General features: G+C 35.2%; 1 protein-coding gene across 1 annotated transcript in view; it reads right to left on the bottom strand.

Annotated features, from left to right (window-relative positions):
• The window catches only part of CNTRL (centriolin), an 83,005-nt gene extending 64,441 nt beyond the window's left edge, over window positions 1–18,564 (bottom strand). Inside the window, 6 exon segments of the mRNA XM_081279271.1 lie at window positions 2,124–2,317; window positions 5,499–5,685; window positions 6,548–6,689; window positions 8,296–8,426; window positions 16,636–16,766; window positions 18,315–18,564. Coding sequence (XP_081135397.1) covers window positions 2,124–2,317; window positions 5,499–5,685; window positions 6,548–6,689; window positions 8,296–8,426; window positions 16,636–16,766; window positions 18,315–18,531 — 1,002 coding nt within the window. The 5' untranslated portion in view covers window positions 18,532–18,564.
• Between the last annotated feature and the right edge of the window lie 336 nt (window positions 18,565–18,900).

Genomic DNA, 18,900 nt, shown 5'->3' on the forward strand with positions numbered 1-18,900 from the left:
AACTGAGGAAAATTTATTAAATGTTCACAAATGTCACATGATACCAAATAAGTACTGGGTTTTATTTTTGTATGTCATATAATGGCAAAAAGAGTTCATTGTTTAAGTAACATTGATTACCATTCTCCACTGGTTTCATTACTCATCAATCCATTCTATTACAAACTGAAAAGCAACAGAGTCTGAATAATCTAGAATCACTAATAATCATCTATTAACATTATTAATATATGCTTTCAGGATACAGCCGAGATATATGAAAACTACCTTCAAATTAAGTAGCATATAAAGGAACCCACAAATGCTCTGAACATTGGAGGTACAGAGCTGGAGAAGCTGTCCTGGATTTCCATCATGTTCCCTTTTCTTTCTCAGGCAAAAGAGATTTTAAGTAGGAGTTAGTTAAAATTCACACTTCAACAACTTCCTTCCGCACAGAGGAGAGAATACTCTTTTGTCTTTGTTTTAAAAAGTAAGTGATTAGGGTTGGGGTTATAGCTCAGTGGAAGAGTATTTGCCTAGCATGTGTGAAGCACTGGGGCAGATTCTCAGCACCACATACAAATAAAGAAAATAAAGGTCCATCAACAACTAAGAAATACTTTTTTTTAAAAGTAAGTGATTAAGCAGAATTCTTCTTCTTAAAAAAACAAGTAACTGAGTGAGAATGTGAGAATGCCAAACTTGAAGAAAGGGAGATCCAAAAAGGATAACTATATCAAAGACTTTATTATTTATAGGATAAGTAAAATTCCCTAAGTTATACATAAGTAAAATGAGGAATTATTTAAAAGGAGGGGAGAGAAAAGGGTACCAATAGTTATTTTTCCCTAAATAGCCTAATAAGTTTATAAAATTAGATTCTTTGGGTTGAAAAGGCCCACCTTCCTATCAAATGATCTTTCTCCAAAACCCTGAGCATATGGCCAGCCTCTGCCTGTCAGTGATAGCAAACATTCCAGTTATTCCATTGCAGGCCAACTTTTAGGAATTTCTTTATCATTAAATGAAAACATATTTTCCTATCAATTGGTTTATGATGAGGTCTTGGTCTATAATTCCTCTTCCATGAAACAGTTCTTTGAATATCTGAGAGAAATTATCATAGCTCGCTGAGTCTCCTCTTCTCTAGCCTGGACAACTCTGTCCCTCTGATCATTCTTCATGTGACATGGTCCCAAGACCTTTGAAGTATCTTGGTTACTTTCTCAAATTATGCCATTTAGATTGTCTAAATCTTTCAGTTTTAGTATCCTTTTTCTGTTTCGACCATAAAGCCCAACTATATAAAATTTAGCCATTACAGATATGCATAAACTGAAAGTGTTCTGTAATTCCACTTTTTGGAAATACCTACTTTCAAGAGTTTGGTGCATATTTTGCCATTTCTCCCCTAAGAAACTGTCATACACTTTGAGATATAAGATCATATTTGATTTTGATATTGTTTCGCAACTTGCTTTTTTATGCATAATAAAAAGTGTCAGGTATCTTCCACTTTAGGACATAAAACCGTACTTCATTTTATTCAAAACAATATATTATTTTATCACTTCAGGGTTCACTGAGGGACATTTTGGCTATTTACAATTTTTGATCATATGAATAATATTGCAGTGAATATCCTTGTATATGTATATATGTGTTATATGTTATATATACACACATACATACATATACATTTAGGTATATATATAATCTTTGTACATTCTTGCCACTATTTCTATAGAATATATTATTGGAAATTCAATCTCTGAGACAGAGGGTCTATTTAAAATTTGGATATTTTTCCCAAATTGTCTTCTAAAAGTTTTTGCAAATGTATACTCTCTCCAACAATGCTCTTGCTTAAAAAAAAATATGAACATCAGGGATGATCTTACTGACTTCTCACAGTGAGGAACATCACCTTCCCCCTTTGGGCAGCCCCAAAGAACACTAATCTTTCAGGAAGCCATATCACATGGCACATGGTCAACTGCAGTCAGTAAAGCCTTTTGCACATATTCTATTAAAATACATCTACCCCTTTCTACGGTCAAGAAGTTGTATTTTTAGACACAAGGACAAAGAATTTTCTACCTGAAGAGAATATAATCAATGTGATGTAAAATCAGACTTACCAATTCATTTTTCATGTTTAGGTCAATTTCTAGCTCCTCACAGCTCTGTTTCTGTAATATTGCTTCTTCTTTTAATGATTTGTTTAATTTATCTTGATTTTTAATTTCCTCAAGGAATCTTATTTGTTTGCTCTTAAGCTCTTCAGTTTCCATCATCTTCTTTTCTAGGTCTTTTTCCAGTCTTTCTACCTCTTCTGTCAATAAAAATGGATAGTGTATTTATCATTATGTTTCTTACTTGAAAAAAGGCAAGGCTATTTCTCAAAAGAATAACAAAAGAAGTTAAATATGGTATAATTACAATTTTAAAATTATATACCATGCTTTGAGAGAAAACCATCTTACACTTGAAATGGATATATATTACGAGGCAAGAAGTCATTATTATTTTGATGACATTTTTAAAACATAAGAATTGACTTCCAAGTATTTTAGTTTGTTGATAAATGAAAAACTTTCCCAGTCCCTTTTAAAATATGCAGCATTTTATTTGATATGAATAATTACATTTTTGAGAATATTGTAAACATGTATGCAAAACATTACATTGTATTGAAATCCTTCAACTATTTCCTATCACTCTTAGAATAAGATTCATAAATCTTCCGTAAAGATGATTTGGCCCCAATCTCCCTCTTGAGCCTCATCTTCAAGCATATCTCTGCAGCTTTCCTGAAATGACTCTTCACTACACTGACAATGCCTCTTCACTGCTGCAGGCTTATTCTCATCCTCTGCCTGAACCTATCTTCCTCCATTTCCTATAGGTCTCTTCTGCATCCTCTAGGGGTTGAGCTTTACAAACCATTCTGAGAAGACTGCCCTGACTCTCTCCTCTCTCTGGGTTGGATGCTTCTTAGGGAAGCTCTCATGCACCCTGAACTTATGCTCCAGCCCTTGTCACCCAGGGAGTTGTAATATGTGATCTACTATACTATCTGCCTATCTTCCCCACTAAAGCTTCAGGAGAACAGCAACTCCATCCACCTGGTCTCTACTGGGTCCTAAGAGCTCACCACATTAAAGGCTCCTAATTACAGTCTGAAGTCATGAATGAGCCATAAGTGGTTGAAACATTTCCTCCAACAGTATATTTATATGATTACTCTGCATTATTTAAATTTTTAATAATTCCAAAATAAATTTCAGGGGAAAAAAAGTAGAATTGGGGGAGGGGTCCTAAACAAATAAGAAATTTACCATGTTTCTGAAGTATTGGATTAAACCATATAAAACTGCTGCTTTTGTAGGTTGAAAGTGGACTAACATCCATTCCAAATGGTTGAACATAGCAGCTTATTACCCAGTACACTACAATGGTGATTTCTTATCTTCCTCTTTTTCCTCAAACTTCCCATACTTCTTTGGGTCTCTTTCTCAGCTGATGACCTCACATTTCATTGAGAAAACAGACCCCACCCATGGGAACTCCCTTATTTTCCCACCACCAAAGCAACAAAACCCCATGACCTGCACATCTTCTCTCCTTTCTGATGGAGAAAGTGTTCCTTCTGTCAAGGGATGGCCTCTCTTCTTTCTCCAATCCTACTGAGGCATGATTTGTCTCTGCAGTCCGCTCTTAAGATATACTGCTTATTTCTTTGACTACTGATTTTGAGGTTAACTACATTTTTTTCCTCCCCATTTCCTGGCCTGAAAGCTACTGGTTAATTTTTAGTTTAGCTTTCTTTTTTTTTTTTTAACTTTTAAACAGTAAAAAACGAAAAGAAACACCTTCATTCATTTAAGTGTTAGAAGAGAGAAATTATGGGAGGAAATTTCAAATCTTCAGGCAAATATCTCCCTTCCATTCTTCAATACATTATTATCCAGCCTTTCCCCCATCCCTGTCACAATCAGGCACTTCTCTGTGCTCATCTTACTTTGTGCCTCAGCAACATTCAACAAAGCTTACCACATCCTCTCTTGAAGATTTCTTCTCTGGGCCTCTGTAACCCACTATTTCCTGGTTTTCTACTACCCTGTTGGCCTCACTTTTTCAGTTTCCTTAGTTGGCTGCCTTTCTTTCTCTTCTCACCCCTGACTGCATGAGAAAACTGATTCCTATGGAATTAAGTACTATTTTTATGCTGATGACAACCAAATTTATTCCAGCTGAATCTCCTTTATCTTGGGACTGATTTATTTTTCAGATTTGGAATATTTGTAGTTACATAAAGAGATATATTGGCACTGAATCCAAGTCTAAACACAAAATTCATTTCTTTTTTAGATACAGTTATACAAACACATATGACCTGAAAGTAATTTTTATACAAAATTTTAATGTACCTGTGTTTTGACTGTGAACAATATCCACTTGTAGCATTAGAAAAGTACTCAAAGTTTCAGATTTAGGAGCATTTTGGATTTTATATATTCAGATTAGTGATGCTCAATCTGTATCTCTGATACAGACCTCTTTGAACTCCAGACACATATTTTCTATTTTCTATTTGCCACCTCACACATAATTCAAACTCATCATGTCCTAAAGATAACTCTGAATTCTCCCCGTTTTCTACATGATATCACCACCTAATTAAGCCAATTAAGCCAGAAGCCTGAGAATTACCTACTCCATTAGAGAGTGCTGCTGATTCTACCATTAAAAGTGATCCATCTATTTTTCATTTCCACATCTATCACCTAAGCACAGGCCACCCACACTTCTAGCCTGCATGACTGTCATAGTTCTTCCTAACATGCCCCTCCATCTCCTCTATGCCCTGCTCCAAGTCATTCTCCAACCTGCATCCAAAATGATCTCCTTAATATAGAGCTTGTTCCTGGCCCATCCCTGCTTAAAACTTGACCATGGTTTTTTACTGCAGCTAGAATAAAATCCAAACCACAAGGCTCTGTTCCATCTTGAACCTCCCCCTTCTCTCCAAACTTTTTCTTGCACTCCTCCAGTCATACTGATCTTTCAGTTGCTTGACCCCACTAGGGTCTTTATAACCCCAGAGACCCAGCTTCTCTCTCTCCCTGAGTGCCATTCCTCACATGGCTGGCCTCTCCTCCCCTTGCCTTTAGCTTCCATGTCACTGCCTCAAGAGCCACTCCTTTACACCACTCTGTACCACAACAGGGCTCCCCTCTTGTTGCTTTACCTGGGTTTAACTGCTTTTTGTCTGTTCCACAAAACCATAAGCTGCATGAAGGCCAGCACCAAGTGTCTTGCTCACCATTGTATCCTTAATGTCAAGTACAGTGCCTGGTGCACTGAATATGCTCAATTAAATTAGTTGATTTATGGTGGCATCTCTGCAAATGTAATGTCATCAGAAAGTTTATAATACATTTTTTTCTAGGTAAGTTCTGAAAACAAATTCTTTCCTCATTCAAATTCAGTTTTTTAAACTGTCATCTTACCTAAACTGAATCTCTCAAAAGCCTCCTCCCTGTCCTGAGTGGTTACTGGCTGACCTTCCAAACTTTCCAGCGAACGCAGGTGGAAAATGGTAAACTGGAGGTAGTGAGGAAGGGTCACGACTGGATTTTCAACTAATATCAGAGAAGTCAAATCTTGAAGTGGTTTCAACTTGCTGACATCCTGAAGCTGAAATGACATAACAGTAGCATTGGTATATTTTACTTTAAAAATCATAAACTACCTAAAGGAAATAATAAATCCTGGAAATTGTTCTTAACAATAGCAAAAAAACCTATTCGTGAAACCAAGGGCTCAAAAGCAGTTTGAGGAAAGGAACAGAAAGGCAGCATGTGAGTAATGTATTGGGACAGTACTGGGCATTTTCTTTATATCATTCTATTTGTAACTCTTCACAACAACCTACAATGGACGCATCATCTTAACTTTACAGATAAAGAAACAGATTGAAAGAAGTCAGGTGACTTGCCCAAAGCTCAGAGTCTAAGTGAATAAAACAGGATTTGAATTCAAGTCTTTATCATTCTTCATTATATTAATTGAACAGATCAAAAATACAAATGGTAGTGAAAAAATTTAGTAAAACTGCACAAAACTGAGTTATAATTGAATCTAAAAGACACAAGGATATGTACCAATATCCACATTCTGAATTTAAGGAAATACTGCCAGGAAAAAAAAAAAAACTCTTCTAGGCATTCATTCAATCATCTGGATTCTAGCTCAAGCTGTAACTTCGGACAGGGACTTAACATCTCTGAGGCTTTACATGTAAAATGGGAATAAGAGCTCAAATGAAATGATAGAAATTCTAAGAGATAAACTCTTAGTTGCTATGGAATCTATACAAAATGTGAACTTACTGTATTTAATTACTATAGAGTATTCTAGGTTATATCTGAATTTGATATATCTGGTGTTTGATTAATAGAAAATAAAGAAATCCCATTTGTAAAATTTAAGTATTAATATTTTTTTCTCAGTAAATTAAAGAAATTGAAAAAGATTCTTACTAGTTTGAATAACTTACTGATGATATCTTGTTGCCTTTCAGATTGAGGACTCGCAAAGATTTCAACTTCTTTCCTAGCCATACTGGGATGTGCTCAATCTCATTTCCTGCAAGGTTTAGCTTCTGAAGATTACACATATTCTCTATGCCTTCAATTTTGCTGAAACCAAAGGACAAAGTCAAGCAAATACACTGATGAAGTCCTTCTACTGTAATTTTCATGTCTTTTTATATGCTGGGAATTAAATCTGAGCTACACACCCAACAAAAGCTTGAAAATCTTATATCTATATGCTTTACCCTCAGTTAGACTTGGTAAATATGATGACTAAAAAATCGAAACAAGACAACAAACAGTTGCTGAACTTCCAATAAGACAAAAAAATATCCTTGGCTCTATGTGATGTTCTTTTCATAATTATGATTTATCAACCTTTCTTATTAATGAGAACAAAGTAGCTCCAAAAAAAATTTACCAGAGCAGTGAAACTGCAAACTCATTACTGTGCCTAGGAACTGTACTCATCTTACTATCAGAACTCAAGACCTGTAATGGAAGACAGAGGAGTGTGTCTATGCCAGTCCCACTGGCTACTATGAGAACTAGCAGCCAGCCAGGAGAGAGCTGGAAAACTCCACAGCACACACTGTGCTACCTGCTGTAGTCCTGCCCAAGAGATAACTATAGTATATTAGGCCACTGCCAAAAGGTTAACTGTGCAGAAGGACATCAGAGCCCCTACAGTGACACTTTGCTTATGAATATAAGCATTTTTATAGAATACTTAAATGAATAAAATATTTATCACTCATATTGATAAACTTTCATTGATGAAAAATTTTTCCAAGGTACTCATAATATGTTATTTAATAACCCAGTCAATTTTCTATACCAGGAAAATACTTCTAAGCTTGTCTATTTTCATTTCCATTTTGTCAAAATTATTATCATCAGTATCGGTTATTTTTTACACAAATTTTATACTAAGACTTTAATTAGTATTTTTTAATTTCATTTTTGTCTTGTAGGAACTTCAGCAGCTGTTATTTGTTTTGATTTGTTGGCCATCATATTTAACAAGTCTAATGTGGGAGGAAAGCTTACTGATATAAGGTTTTCAAGCTTTGGTTGGGGGTGTAACTCAGGTATGGAGTCCGTATTAGCAGGTGTGAGGCACCAGGTTTAATCCCTAACACCACAAACCAAAAAAAAAAAAAAAAAAAGATTTTCATTATTTGATTTTTGCATCATTTTGTCTATAGCAAATTTTCAAAATGTAGTTTTACCCATTATCAGTTTGATTATGTTTATTTCTCACAAAATTATTATGCATTGGAAACAAGATTGAAAGTATATTTCTTGTAACAACAAGTAAAGAAAAATACCTAAGATGAAAGGGGTTAGAATATCTTTGGGCTCAAAATGGCAGGGCTAGAACATTCTGCTTCATATCAATATTCTTCATGTAATAAAACAGTGAACCATAGATAGCACCTGCCAAGAGCAGAATTAAAACAAAATTTGGTATTCAAAAAATGTATCTCCTTCCAAAATACTAGATATTATTCTGTACTTAAGTAGTACCAAAACATAAAGTTATCATATCATGAAGGTCTAGCCTACAAATGAATAAAGACTTATTAAAATATTTGCTGTTTCAAAGGATTCTTCCAGCAAATGGGTGACATTAGTTTACCTCTCAAAGAAAAAAAGAACAACAACAAAAGAAAACCCTACAATGCTACTTAAAGAAATATTCACTCACCTGATTTTGTTATATGATAAGTTGAGTTCACGTAATTTTAAGAGCTTGTCTACCTTCTCAATCTTCTCTATTAAATTATAGCTGAGATTCAGTACTTCAAGTTTAACACATTTTTCCAAATTCTCAATATACTAAATGGAAATAAATAAGTATATTCTTTACATGACATGGAATGACATAAAGCAAAATATTTAAGTATGTGCATCAGGGGCTGTTTAGGCCAGTCATCAGAAAATTTAAAACCCTATTAGACAATCCCTGAAGTAGCAACTCTCCTCAAGTTTCCAAACTCTCCTTGCCCCTCTGCAAATGATAGCACTATCCACAAAAGAAGCTCAAACTATCCAACAAGAATACTCCACTATCATTCTCTCTGCCTCAATTTTTCTATGCCTTTCTGCTTTTCCTCCTTTCTTCTTTAGGTACTATGCTGGTGTATAACCTCTCCCTCTCTTTCTCCCCCAGTGCCCATGCATGTTCAACCTTCTTCTCTCTCCCTGTGTCCCCTCAAGTTTAAAGGCAGTCATTTTACAATAGACATGCACTGTGTGCTTGCTACCTACAAAGTGTGGCACCAGGTGATGTGCTATAGCAGTGAATTGGACAAACCCTCCCTGCTGCACACAGCTTACTTTCAATAAGCTCACAATTCTTCCATATAGAACAAATTGCCCTGCACTAACCTTGTTCTCCTAGGAAGCCATCATCTTATTCCCCTTTTATAATGCCACCAGCATTTCTTACAAGAATCGTCTACATTTGCTCACTTTGCCTTCCACTCACTCCTATTATATTAATAAGGCAATAAATCCTCTACTACATCAATGTATTCAAATGGTTCTCCCCAAGACTGCCATTCAATATTTCACAGATTAAACATGGATTATGTGTCAGAAGCTGTCTAGGGACAGGAAATATGAATTAGTATTTATCTGCAGAGATACACAATAAACAGAGGCAAATAAGATTTTCAGACAGCAACAATACTAATAAGAAAGTAAAAACAACATCTGTGCTAGAATGCAAGGCACCAAGAGGGCAGATCTTGTCTGTTGTGTACAGTGCCATGGTACCTCTGCCTGGCATATAGTGAATGCTAAATAAACATCTGTTGACTAAATAAAGAGAGTGACTTAACTGTGATTGTGTGGCAAGAGAAAGATTTTACAGAAGAAGTATATCAAGATGAGACTTTAATAAAAAGAATTCAGGAATATGAACTTCTGGGGTCAGAGAATACTAGATGAGCAGAAGAAAATGCAAAGGTTCTAAAAAAATGAACTTGGTGGGTTTCTGAAACAGAAGAATTGCCTTCTTGATTGCCAAATCCATTGACTTCTAAGGTTTCCTCTTATTTGACAATTCTATAATCTTTTTATCATAACTTTATGCATGAAGTTCCCCCTCTATAACCTCCACCCATCATGCTCTTGGGTCTTCTGTAATAGCTCCCTCAAGCTTTTTCACTGGGTAAGCTTCAATCACACATGTTCTATGATTCTCCCTATCTCCTCTTAATCCTAGGCATTCTTCACACTAAGCCCCAAATTCAGAAATTTGAATTTAGAAAACTAAGCTAATTCACCTCTGCGTCTACCTCCACAGTCTAACATATGTGTGGTATATAATAATTAAACAGAATTTATTTATTTCATATTTCATTTTTACAAGTTTTGAACTCCAGCATGTTTCCTTTTTTACTACTTAACTATACAAGGGAAGACCTGAATATATTCTAGAAAAAAATTCAAATGAAATACAAAAAGCCGTCTTTATGAAGGCCCCATATCCTCTTTCCTACCCCCAAAACCCCAAAACTCCTAATAATCAAACCATTTTTATGTGTACCCAGATATTTCTATTTGTTTCCATCCATTTATACTCACAGAGAAAACTAGAATTTAAAAAAATATTTGAGACCCTGAAATGCTTTAAAATTGTTTTTTCACTGAAACAACTGTGGACATATTTCCATGTTAATACATAGAGGTATAAATCACTTTTCAAAAAAAAGTCATAGTAGCCAGATACAGTGGCACATGCCTGTAATCCCAGCAACTGGGTGGCTGAGGCAGGAGAATCGCAGGTTCAGAGCCAGCCTCAGCAACTTCACGAGGCCCTAAGCAACTGAGTGAGACTCTGTCTCCAAATAAAATATTTTTGAAAAATATTTTTTAATTGTAGATGAACACAATATCTTTATTTTTATGAGGTGCTAAGGATCAAGCCCAGTGCCTCACACGTGTGAGGCAGGTGATCTACCACTGAGCTACAGCCCCAGCCCCTCCAAATAAAATATTTTAAAAGGCTGGGGATGTGGCTCAGTGGTAGAACATCCCTAGATTCAATCCCTGGTACAGGCATAGTAGTTCATAATATATTATGCCATATTTTATTTAGATGATACATTATTGACATTTAGTTATTTCCAATTTTTATTTAAATAGTGTTTAATAAACATTCCTATATTGATATTTTTGCATATATGTGTACACAATACTAGTACAATAGACATCAAGAAGTAGAATTGCTGGTTTGAGAGTATAAGCACAATTACTAGACCAAAAAATAAGGGGCTTGAGATTATGACTCAGTGGTAGAGTGCTAATCTCGCATATGTGAGACACTAGGTTCGATCCTCAGAACCACATAAAAATCAATATTTTTGATTCATTTACAACTAAAAATAAATACATAAAAAATAAGCATATTAGAAATTTTGATATTACCAACCACCTTCCTAAACTACAGTACTTATCTATCGAATAATGAAATAGTTTTTTAAGTCTTGTCCAATAGATATGCATGATACAAAAATATTGTAAAACTTGTTTTATTTCATATTTCTTTGACCTTAACAACTGAATACATTTTCAAGTTAATATCAGTCATTTACAGTACCTTTTGAACTGCCTATTCACACTGTTTGCATGTGTCAATGAGTTACCTCTCTCAATGGAATTGTAGGAGACCTACATATTATGCAGATATTGTTACAGATTTTGCAAACATTAATTGTCAGATTTGTTTTCCTTTTAACTTTTGAGAATATATCTCTCATTAAACACAACTCTTCAACCTTTATGTCAAATAAATCTATCAATAGTTTTCTTTGTGGTACTAGGGTTAGTGTTTTCCCACTCTTAAGATTTAAATTATTCTTTCATATTATATATATATATATATACATATATATGTATATATATATATATAGTGTGTGTGTGTGTGTGTGTAATTGTTTTGTTTGTACGGGGATTAAACGCAGGGAACTTTACCAATGAGCTACATGCCCAGCATTGTTTATTCTGAAATGGGGGTCTCACTAAGTGCTGAGGGTCTCTCTGAGGTTACTGAGGCTAGCCTCAAACTTGGAATCCTTCTACCTCAGCCTCCCAAGTCACTGGCATTATAGTTGTGTACTACCACGCTTAGCTCTTTCCTAATAATTTTACAGCAGTTTGTTCATAAGTTTTTTGCACTGCTTTGTTTTTATTTAGCTCTTCAACCTTCTGGAATTATTTTCTGTGAATAATGAGGTAGAACATCAGTTTTATTTATTCTAATTAAAGAAGTCAGGCTATTACAGTGTGTTCACATTGTATACCTTATTAATATAGCAGTAAACATACACAAAGCAAAGATAGTAAACTTTTTTCTCAATGTCAATGTTATATTTATTATTTAGGATAGCAAACTTTTAAAAACTAATCATTATATTCTTTTTATACTTTATTGTGCATTATAGTTAGGCATACTAGTGTGGTTCATTATGATATAATCATACTGGAATATAATTTTTTCCACTTCAGTTCCCAGTGCTTACTCCTTCCCCCTGTTCTTCTTGCCCAGTTCTCCTTCCTCTACTCTACTGGTCTTCCTTGTGCTTATTTATATATTTTTAAAATTGGTGCTTTATAGACATAAAGCTGAAATTCACAGTGGTATATTCACATATGTACATAGCATAATTTGGTCAATTTCATTCTACTGTTCCTCCCTTTTCCCATCCCTCTTCTTCACCCTTCTATCCTCTACTCCACTGATCTCTATTTGCAGGGGCTCAACCCCTCCCCCACTTTCCTCATACTTTTCTCTAGCTCCCACATATGAGAGAAAACATTCAATCCTTGTTTCTGAGTCTGGCTTATTTTGCTTAGCAAAATGTTCTCCAGTTCCATTCATTTACCAGCAAATTGCGTAACTTCATTCTTTATGGCTAAACAAAACTCCACTGTGTGTGGATACCCCTGTGTGTAGATACCACATTTTCTTTATCCATTCATCTGTTGACAGGCAACTAGTCTGGTTCCGTAACTTACCTATTGTGAGTTACATTGCTATAAACACAATGTACCTGTATCACTATAGTTTGCTGATTTTAGTTGTTGGAAAAATATTAAGTGGCTATACTAATTTGCAGTCCCAGCAACAATGTATGAGTGTACCTTAACCCCAACATCCTTGCTAGCATTTATTATTATTTGTATTCTTCATGATTTCCAATCTAACTGAAATGAGAAGAAATCTCAATGTAGTTTTGATTTGCATTTCCCTGATTGCTAGAGACTCTGAACATTTTTCATATATTCGTTGGCCATTTGTTTCTTCTTTTGAGAAGTGTCTGTTTTGTTCATTTACTGATTGGCTTTTTTTTTGGTATTAAGTTTGTTGAGTTCTTTATATATTCTAGACATTAATTCCCTGACGAAGGAGTAGCTGGCAAAGATTTTCTCCCATTCTGTAGGTTCTCTCTTCATGCTCTTATTTCCTTTACTGTGCAGAAGCGTTTTGATTCAGTCCACTTATTTATTCTTGTTTTTACTTCCAGATTTAGGAGTCTCGTTAAGAAAGAGATAGTGCCTATATCAATATGTTGGAATGCTGACCCTATGTGTTCTCCCAGCAGTTGCAAAGATTCTGGTCTAATTCCTAGATGTTTGATGCACTTTGAGTGGATTTTTGTGCAGGGTAAAAGATAAAGATCTATTTTCATTTTTCTACAAATGGATATCCAGTTTTCCCAGAACCATTTGTTAAAAAAAAGGTTGTCTTTTCTCCAAGTTATGTTTTGGCACGTATGTTAAGTATCAGATGACTGTATCTACGTGTATTTGCCTCTAGTGTCTTCTATTCTGTGTCTTATATTCCACTGGTCTTTCTGTTTCTCTTGACACCATTAACATACTGTTTTTGTTACTATAGCTTTGTAGTATAATCTGAGATCAGGTATTGTGATGCCTCAAATATTACTCATCTTGCTCAGGATTACTTTGGCTATTTTTTTATCTTTTATTCCTGCAATGAATTTTAGGACTTTTTTTCTATTTCTGTAAAGAATGCCATTGGTATTTAAATGGGGATTGCACTGAATCTGTACAACACTTTTGGTAATATGGTTATTTTGACAATAATAATCCTGCCTATCCAAGAACATGGGTCGTCCATCATCTTTGCTCAGTGTTCTATAAGTTTTCATTGTAGAGGTTTTTCAACTCCAGGCCCCACAGCTGCAGATAGCTACCAAGTGCTCAGATAGCACCTCTCCATAGAAGGATTCACAATGATGGGCAGGAGAAGCTCAAATACAGATGGGCAAATTGAGGCTCCATTCCAGTCACAGGGACAGAGTCCCAGTGATACACATCAGTCAGGGTACAAGCTTCTGCATCATAAGCCACCCACAGAGAACTAGCAATCATAGGCTCCACACTTGCACCTCTCTGACACTTCAAAGAAGGCCCTGTGTAGGGGTGCAGGTGTACAATATTTCACAACAGTCAGCATGATTATATCCTATGCCCCTTCATCCAACAGAAATAGCCAGCAGACACAGCACAGCACCCTCCATGCATGCAGGTTCAGGTCCCTGAGCTGACAAAAAGAACCGGCTGGCAGGAAATCCAGAGCAATCAGGGAAGAATCCTCTTGTGCCCCAGCATCTTTAGGAGGATCCACAGCTGTAAGTCCCAGAGTTGCCTGTTAATTGTCATTCAGACACTCAGACCAACAGAAGGCAATTTCTGAGGATAAGCCAAAGCAGCCAATGGAAAATCTTACACACAAAATATAGCAGTATACCCCACAAAGGGACTTACAGAAGAGCTCCCCAGACACCAGACACCAGACACCAATCTGTGGGTCCAGATACAAGCCCAATGATCTGTGACCAATGTACTCCAGAAAGGGCAGCAGCCCCTCCAGCCCAACAGTAGCACATCAAACAGGCTAAAATATATCTAACTTAAATAATCATACTTCACACACTCCAAATTTTCACAGTATAGCTTCCACTGGATTTGAAAGTGCTGGATACATAGAGCTTTTCTTCTGGAAGGCACAAAAAGACTATACCACCTAACAGGGAATAACTGATTTGCTAAGTCACAGAATATCAGAGACCATTTCCTCTGACCCAACAGAAAGCTAGTGGGTACCTAGACATTGGAAAAAGCTTTCAAGAATTGTATTAGAGGGGAGCTGGTGTGATCAACACCTCCATACCCAGAGTAGTGGGCAGCAGCCAATGGAAAATCTTACACACAAAATACAGCAGTATACCCCACAAAGGGAGAGCATTACTACATTTTTCTATCCAGATTAAGGGAACTGTATAGAATATTTTCAACAAGTTTTTTGTTTTTCTATTCCAAAGTATGTGGCTCTGCTCTGAAGAGACTGAAGTTAATAGGGTTTAGCATTTTCTCTCAAGGTGGTACTGATACTGGGAACAGCAGAGGATACACATTGAGTGCAGGTATTAATACTTCGTTATTCACCTAGCCTAGGGCACTTAAGAGAAAGAAGTTTATTAAATAGTCCCTTGCATAAAAGTAGAAGTGATAATCATCCCAACCAATTGGCTGGAGGGATTCTGACCCTGGAAATATACAGGGAAGCATTCCTCCGGTGAGCAAACTCCTGGGGGTGAGGGAACAGTTTCTTACTTGTTTCTCCTAGAAGCTAGTAAGATAACTAACTAATATAGGTGCAGTATCTAGTTGCTATGTAATATCCTTCATGAAGAGGATCTGTGCTAGAGTCTTATCAGTGTGGACCTTGATCTCAGACACTCAGCTCCTGGGAATAAAGGAACACCAAACAATAATGTAGTTATGGCACTAATGACCTAAAGTAACCTATTGAAATAAATAAAGTGTGGCAGTTTGGCCTGTCTGCCATTCTGCCATCTTTCCTGCCTCTGCATCTTGTCTCCGTGTCTCTTTTTATTTTCTTTACAATCGGCAGACATAAAAACAATATGAGAAAACAAAGGAACAAACCACCTCAAACAGTCTACAACAATTCTGACACCACATTGAAGAAATGTCAGAGAAATAATTTACAAAGTTCATAGTTAAAATGTTCAATGAGATAAAAGAAGTTTCAAGGAATCAATTTAAAAAATACAGAAAGTGAAAGATCATTTCAATAAAGATGAAGATTCTGAAAAAGAATCAAATCTTAGAAATGAAAGACTTAATAAATCAAATTAAAAATTCATTTGAAAGTATTACCAATAGATTAGACCTCAGAGAAGATATATTCTCAGGCCTTCAAGACAAACTTTCAAGTCAAATCTTAGAAATAAAGTCAGTAATAAAGAAAAGATGTAAAGAGACAATAACCAAAATATTCAAGAAATCTGAGATAACATAAAGACACCAAATCTAAGAATCATTGGCATAGATTATACCAAAATATAAAGCTAAAGGAATGCACAATCTTTTCAATGAAAATATATCAGAAAATTTTCCAAATCTTAGGAACACGATGGAAATCCAAATACAAGAAGCATTTAGAATTCCAGATAGACAGGATCAGAAAAAATCTTCTCCAAGAGAGATTATAATAAAAATGCCAAATATGCAGAATAAGGATGGAATTTTAAAAGCTACAAGAGAAAAATAGCAAGTCACACTTAGAGGTAAGCCAATTAGAATTTCAACTCATTTGTCATCCCAGATAAGAGGGCTTGGAATGTTTACCTGAAATATTAGAATGGGGGCCTACCAAGATTATGATACTACACAAACTTTCCTTCAGAATTAAAGATGAAATTAGAACTTTCCACAATATGCAAAAATTAAAAGAATTCATAATCCCTAAAGCTGTACTACAAAACATACTCAATGAAATACTATATGTAATACTGAGTAATAGATGCTTATGAATTTGGAGCTATTATACTTCTGATGTAGAACTATCACCAGAAACAATAAAAGGTCGGCTACAAATTAGGTAACATGAGGATGGGATTCAAATCTTTTTATTTTATTGGCAGTTTTAAAACACAAAGTAATTAAAATCAATGTCTACTCACAGCAATTGTTGGTAACCTACCCTAAACTTCTTGCCGCCATCTTTAGAAAGTGAAAGGTTGAGAGACTTTACCAAAGCCAAATTGTCTTCTTTAGAGAGTTTTTTAATGAGGGCCTCTGTGATATATCGAATTCCTACTCTTGAATCAGCTCCTAAAATTACAAAAAAGATCATTTTCAGTAGAGGGAGACACACATATTCCAAAAATAATAATAATTTTGACACTATGTAAGAAAAAAAATTTAAGCCAGGCAAATGTAAAAAAAAAAAAAAACCTTTATAGTATTTTAACTTACAGCATTTTTAATAATAATGATGATAGCAATTACACTCTAGAAATATTAGATGTGTGCCAAGCTTTGGGCTAAAGGCTTACATTTTACAAATTTAATTTGTACAACAAACATTTGATATACAAATTTATAGAAACTTTATTTGCTCAAAATCTCATAACTCATAAGCTGCAAATATAGAACTTGAACAAAGGCAGATGAATCTAACACAATATTATCTATATGCAGCAGCAAGTTTGTTTCAAAGTAATATTTTCAAGTCAGTTCTTAAAAATAAACTGCTACTATTTAGTTGTTTTTTATTTTTATTTTTTTAAAATATTTATTTAGTTGTAGTTGAACACAATACCTTTATTTTATTTATTTACTTTTACATGGTGCTGAGGATTGAACCCAGAGCCTCGCACATGCTAGGCGAGTACTCTACCGCTAAGCCACAACTCCAGCCCCTTGAGTTGTTTTTTAAAATGCTAAAGTTCAGAAACTGAAATCCTCAATAATCCTATTTTCTTCTTTTTTGATAGTAAGAAACTCTAAATTTGTTGCCCTTTTAAATGCAGAGTATAAAACCATATGAGATATAATTCTAACCTAATGAATAATAGCATATCTTGTTTTATGGTCTTCCTCAATAATGTAATCAAAAAACTGTTAAAATCATATTTTATGAAAGTAGCTATAAAAAGAAAATTGTTTCTTGGCTCTTACTTTATGAATCAGAAAAAAAAAATCTTGATTAAGATCTGGGCTATGGGCCAAGGGTTCCCTATGATGATTTATATGTTAATATCAAATTAATTTTAGTTCAAAAATTGAATTTTTCTTTAATTTGATTTGTTCTAGGAATAAAGATGACCAATATCCTAGACTATCAAATAGAAATAAGTGTAACTAACTGGTAGCAAAGATGTAGTACAATATAAACTCAATGCTGATAGTATTTATTAATTAAAAAAACTGATCAGATATTCAGATCAATAGAGTTTGATGGCTGTGATTTCATGATCTAACAAATAAGAAAAAATTTTTGAAAACAGACTCCCAACTAAAAGAATGCTTTTAAGAATAAACCAAAAATGTTGATAAAACATATGCATTTCCCAAATGTGGAAATCAGTCCACTCACAGACGAGCAGTTTAGAAGCAAGCAGACTGGCACAGCCTAAGTGTGGAAACATTTTCATACTGAATATTTATACCAAAGGAACTTCACTCTGAAATGCAGAGGTATGCCCTCCTCCTCACAGAGGATGGCAAAACTAGAGAATGAGTGTGTAGGCACTTTTCCACAGGAAATAAAGCTTCCTCTTTCTGGAAACTCTCCTCCCCTAAGCAGACATCTTTACCCTCACCCAGAAGGCTCAGTCCTCTCGCTGTCCTTACACAATTCTCAGATGAAAGGAATACCTTTATGATCTTGGCATCCCAAAATCACATTGGGTTCATCTGTAAACTTGACTTGCTCACACCACTGTCCTTCAGAATGAAAAGGCAGAGTCTCTGATCCAATCAAAGGTGAAAGCGACCTAGATCTCATATTAGATGTAAGAGATGGGCTGGGAGGGTGAGATGATGGTGGCCTCTTTGCTTTGGAGAATTTTTTTTGTTGAGAACCTTTCTTCATTGCAAGAATAAAGCAATCAAAACCTGCAAGGGTTTTCAGAATATTTAACAACATTATTTTTTCCAAAATTATTAAAACCATTAAATTATTTCTAGAGCTTTCAAGACCACAAAGTTATAAACTCAGAGGCTATAGATGGGAAGATCTGTGCTACCCTACCCTGACAGAGCAGACACTATTCTGAACATCACTGATGACCTGTCACAGAGAAGAGATACCTTAAGAGGGTCTACTACTGACACATGCTCCAGACAGAAGTATTACTGTATTTCTATTCTCAGGCTGATTGGACTAAGCTAGTCACAAGGCCTCTTCTACACACCTAAAAAGTCCCAGGATGCAGGAAGCAGCCCAGTTAGCCCAGTTTAA

The sequence above is a fragment of the Spermophilus citellus genome (genome assembly GCF_964194105.1).
Source record: "Spermophilus citellus genome assembly, chromosome: 2".
Lineage (NCBI taxonomy): Eukaryota > Metazoa > Chordata > Mammalia > Rodentia > Sciuridae > Spermophilus > Spermophilus citellus.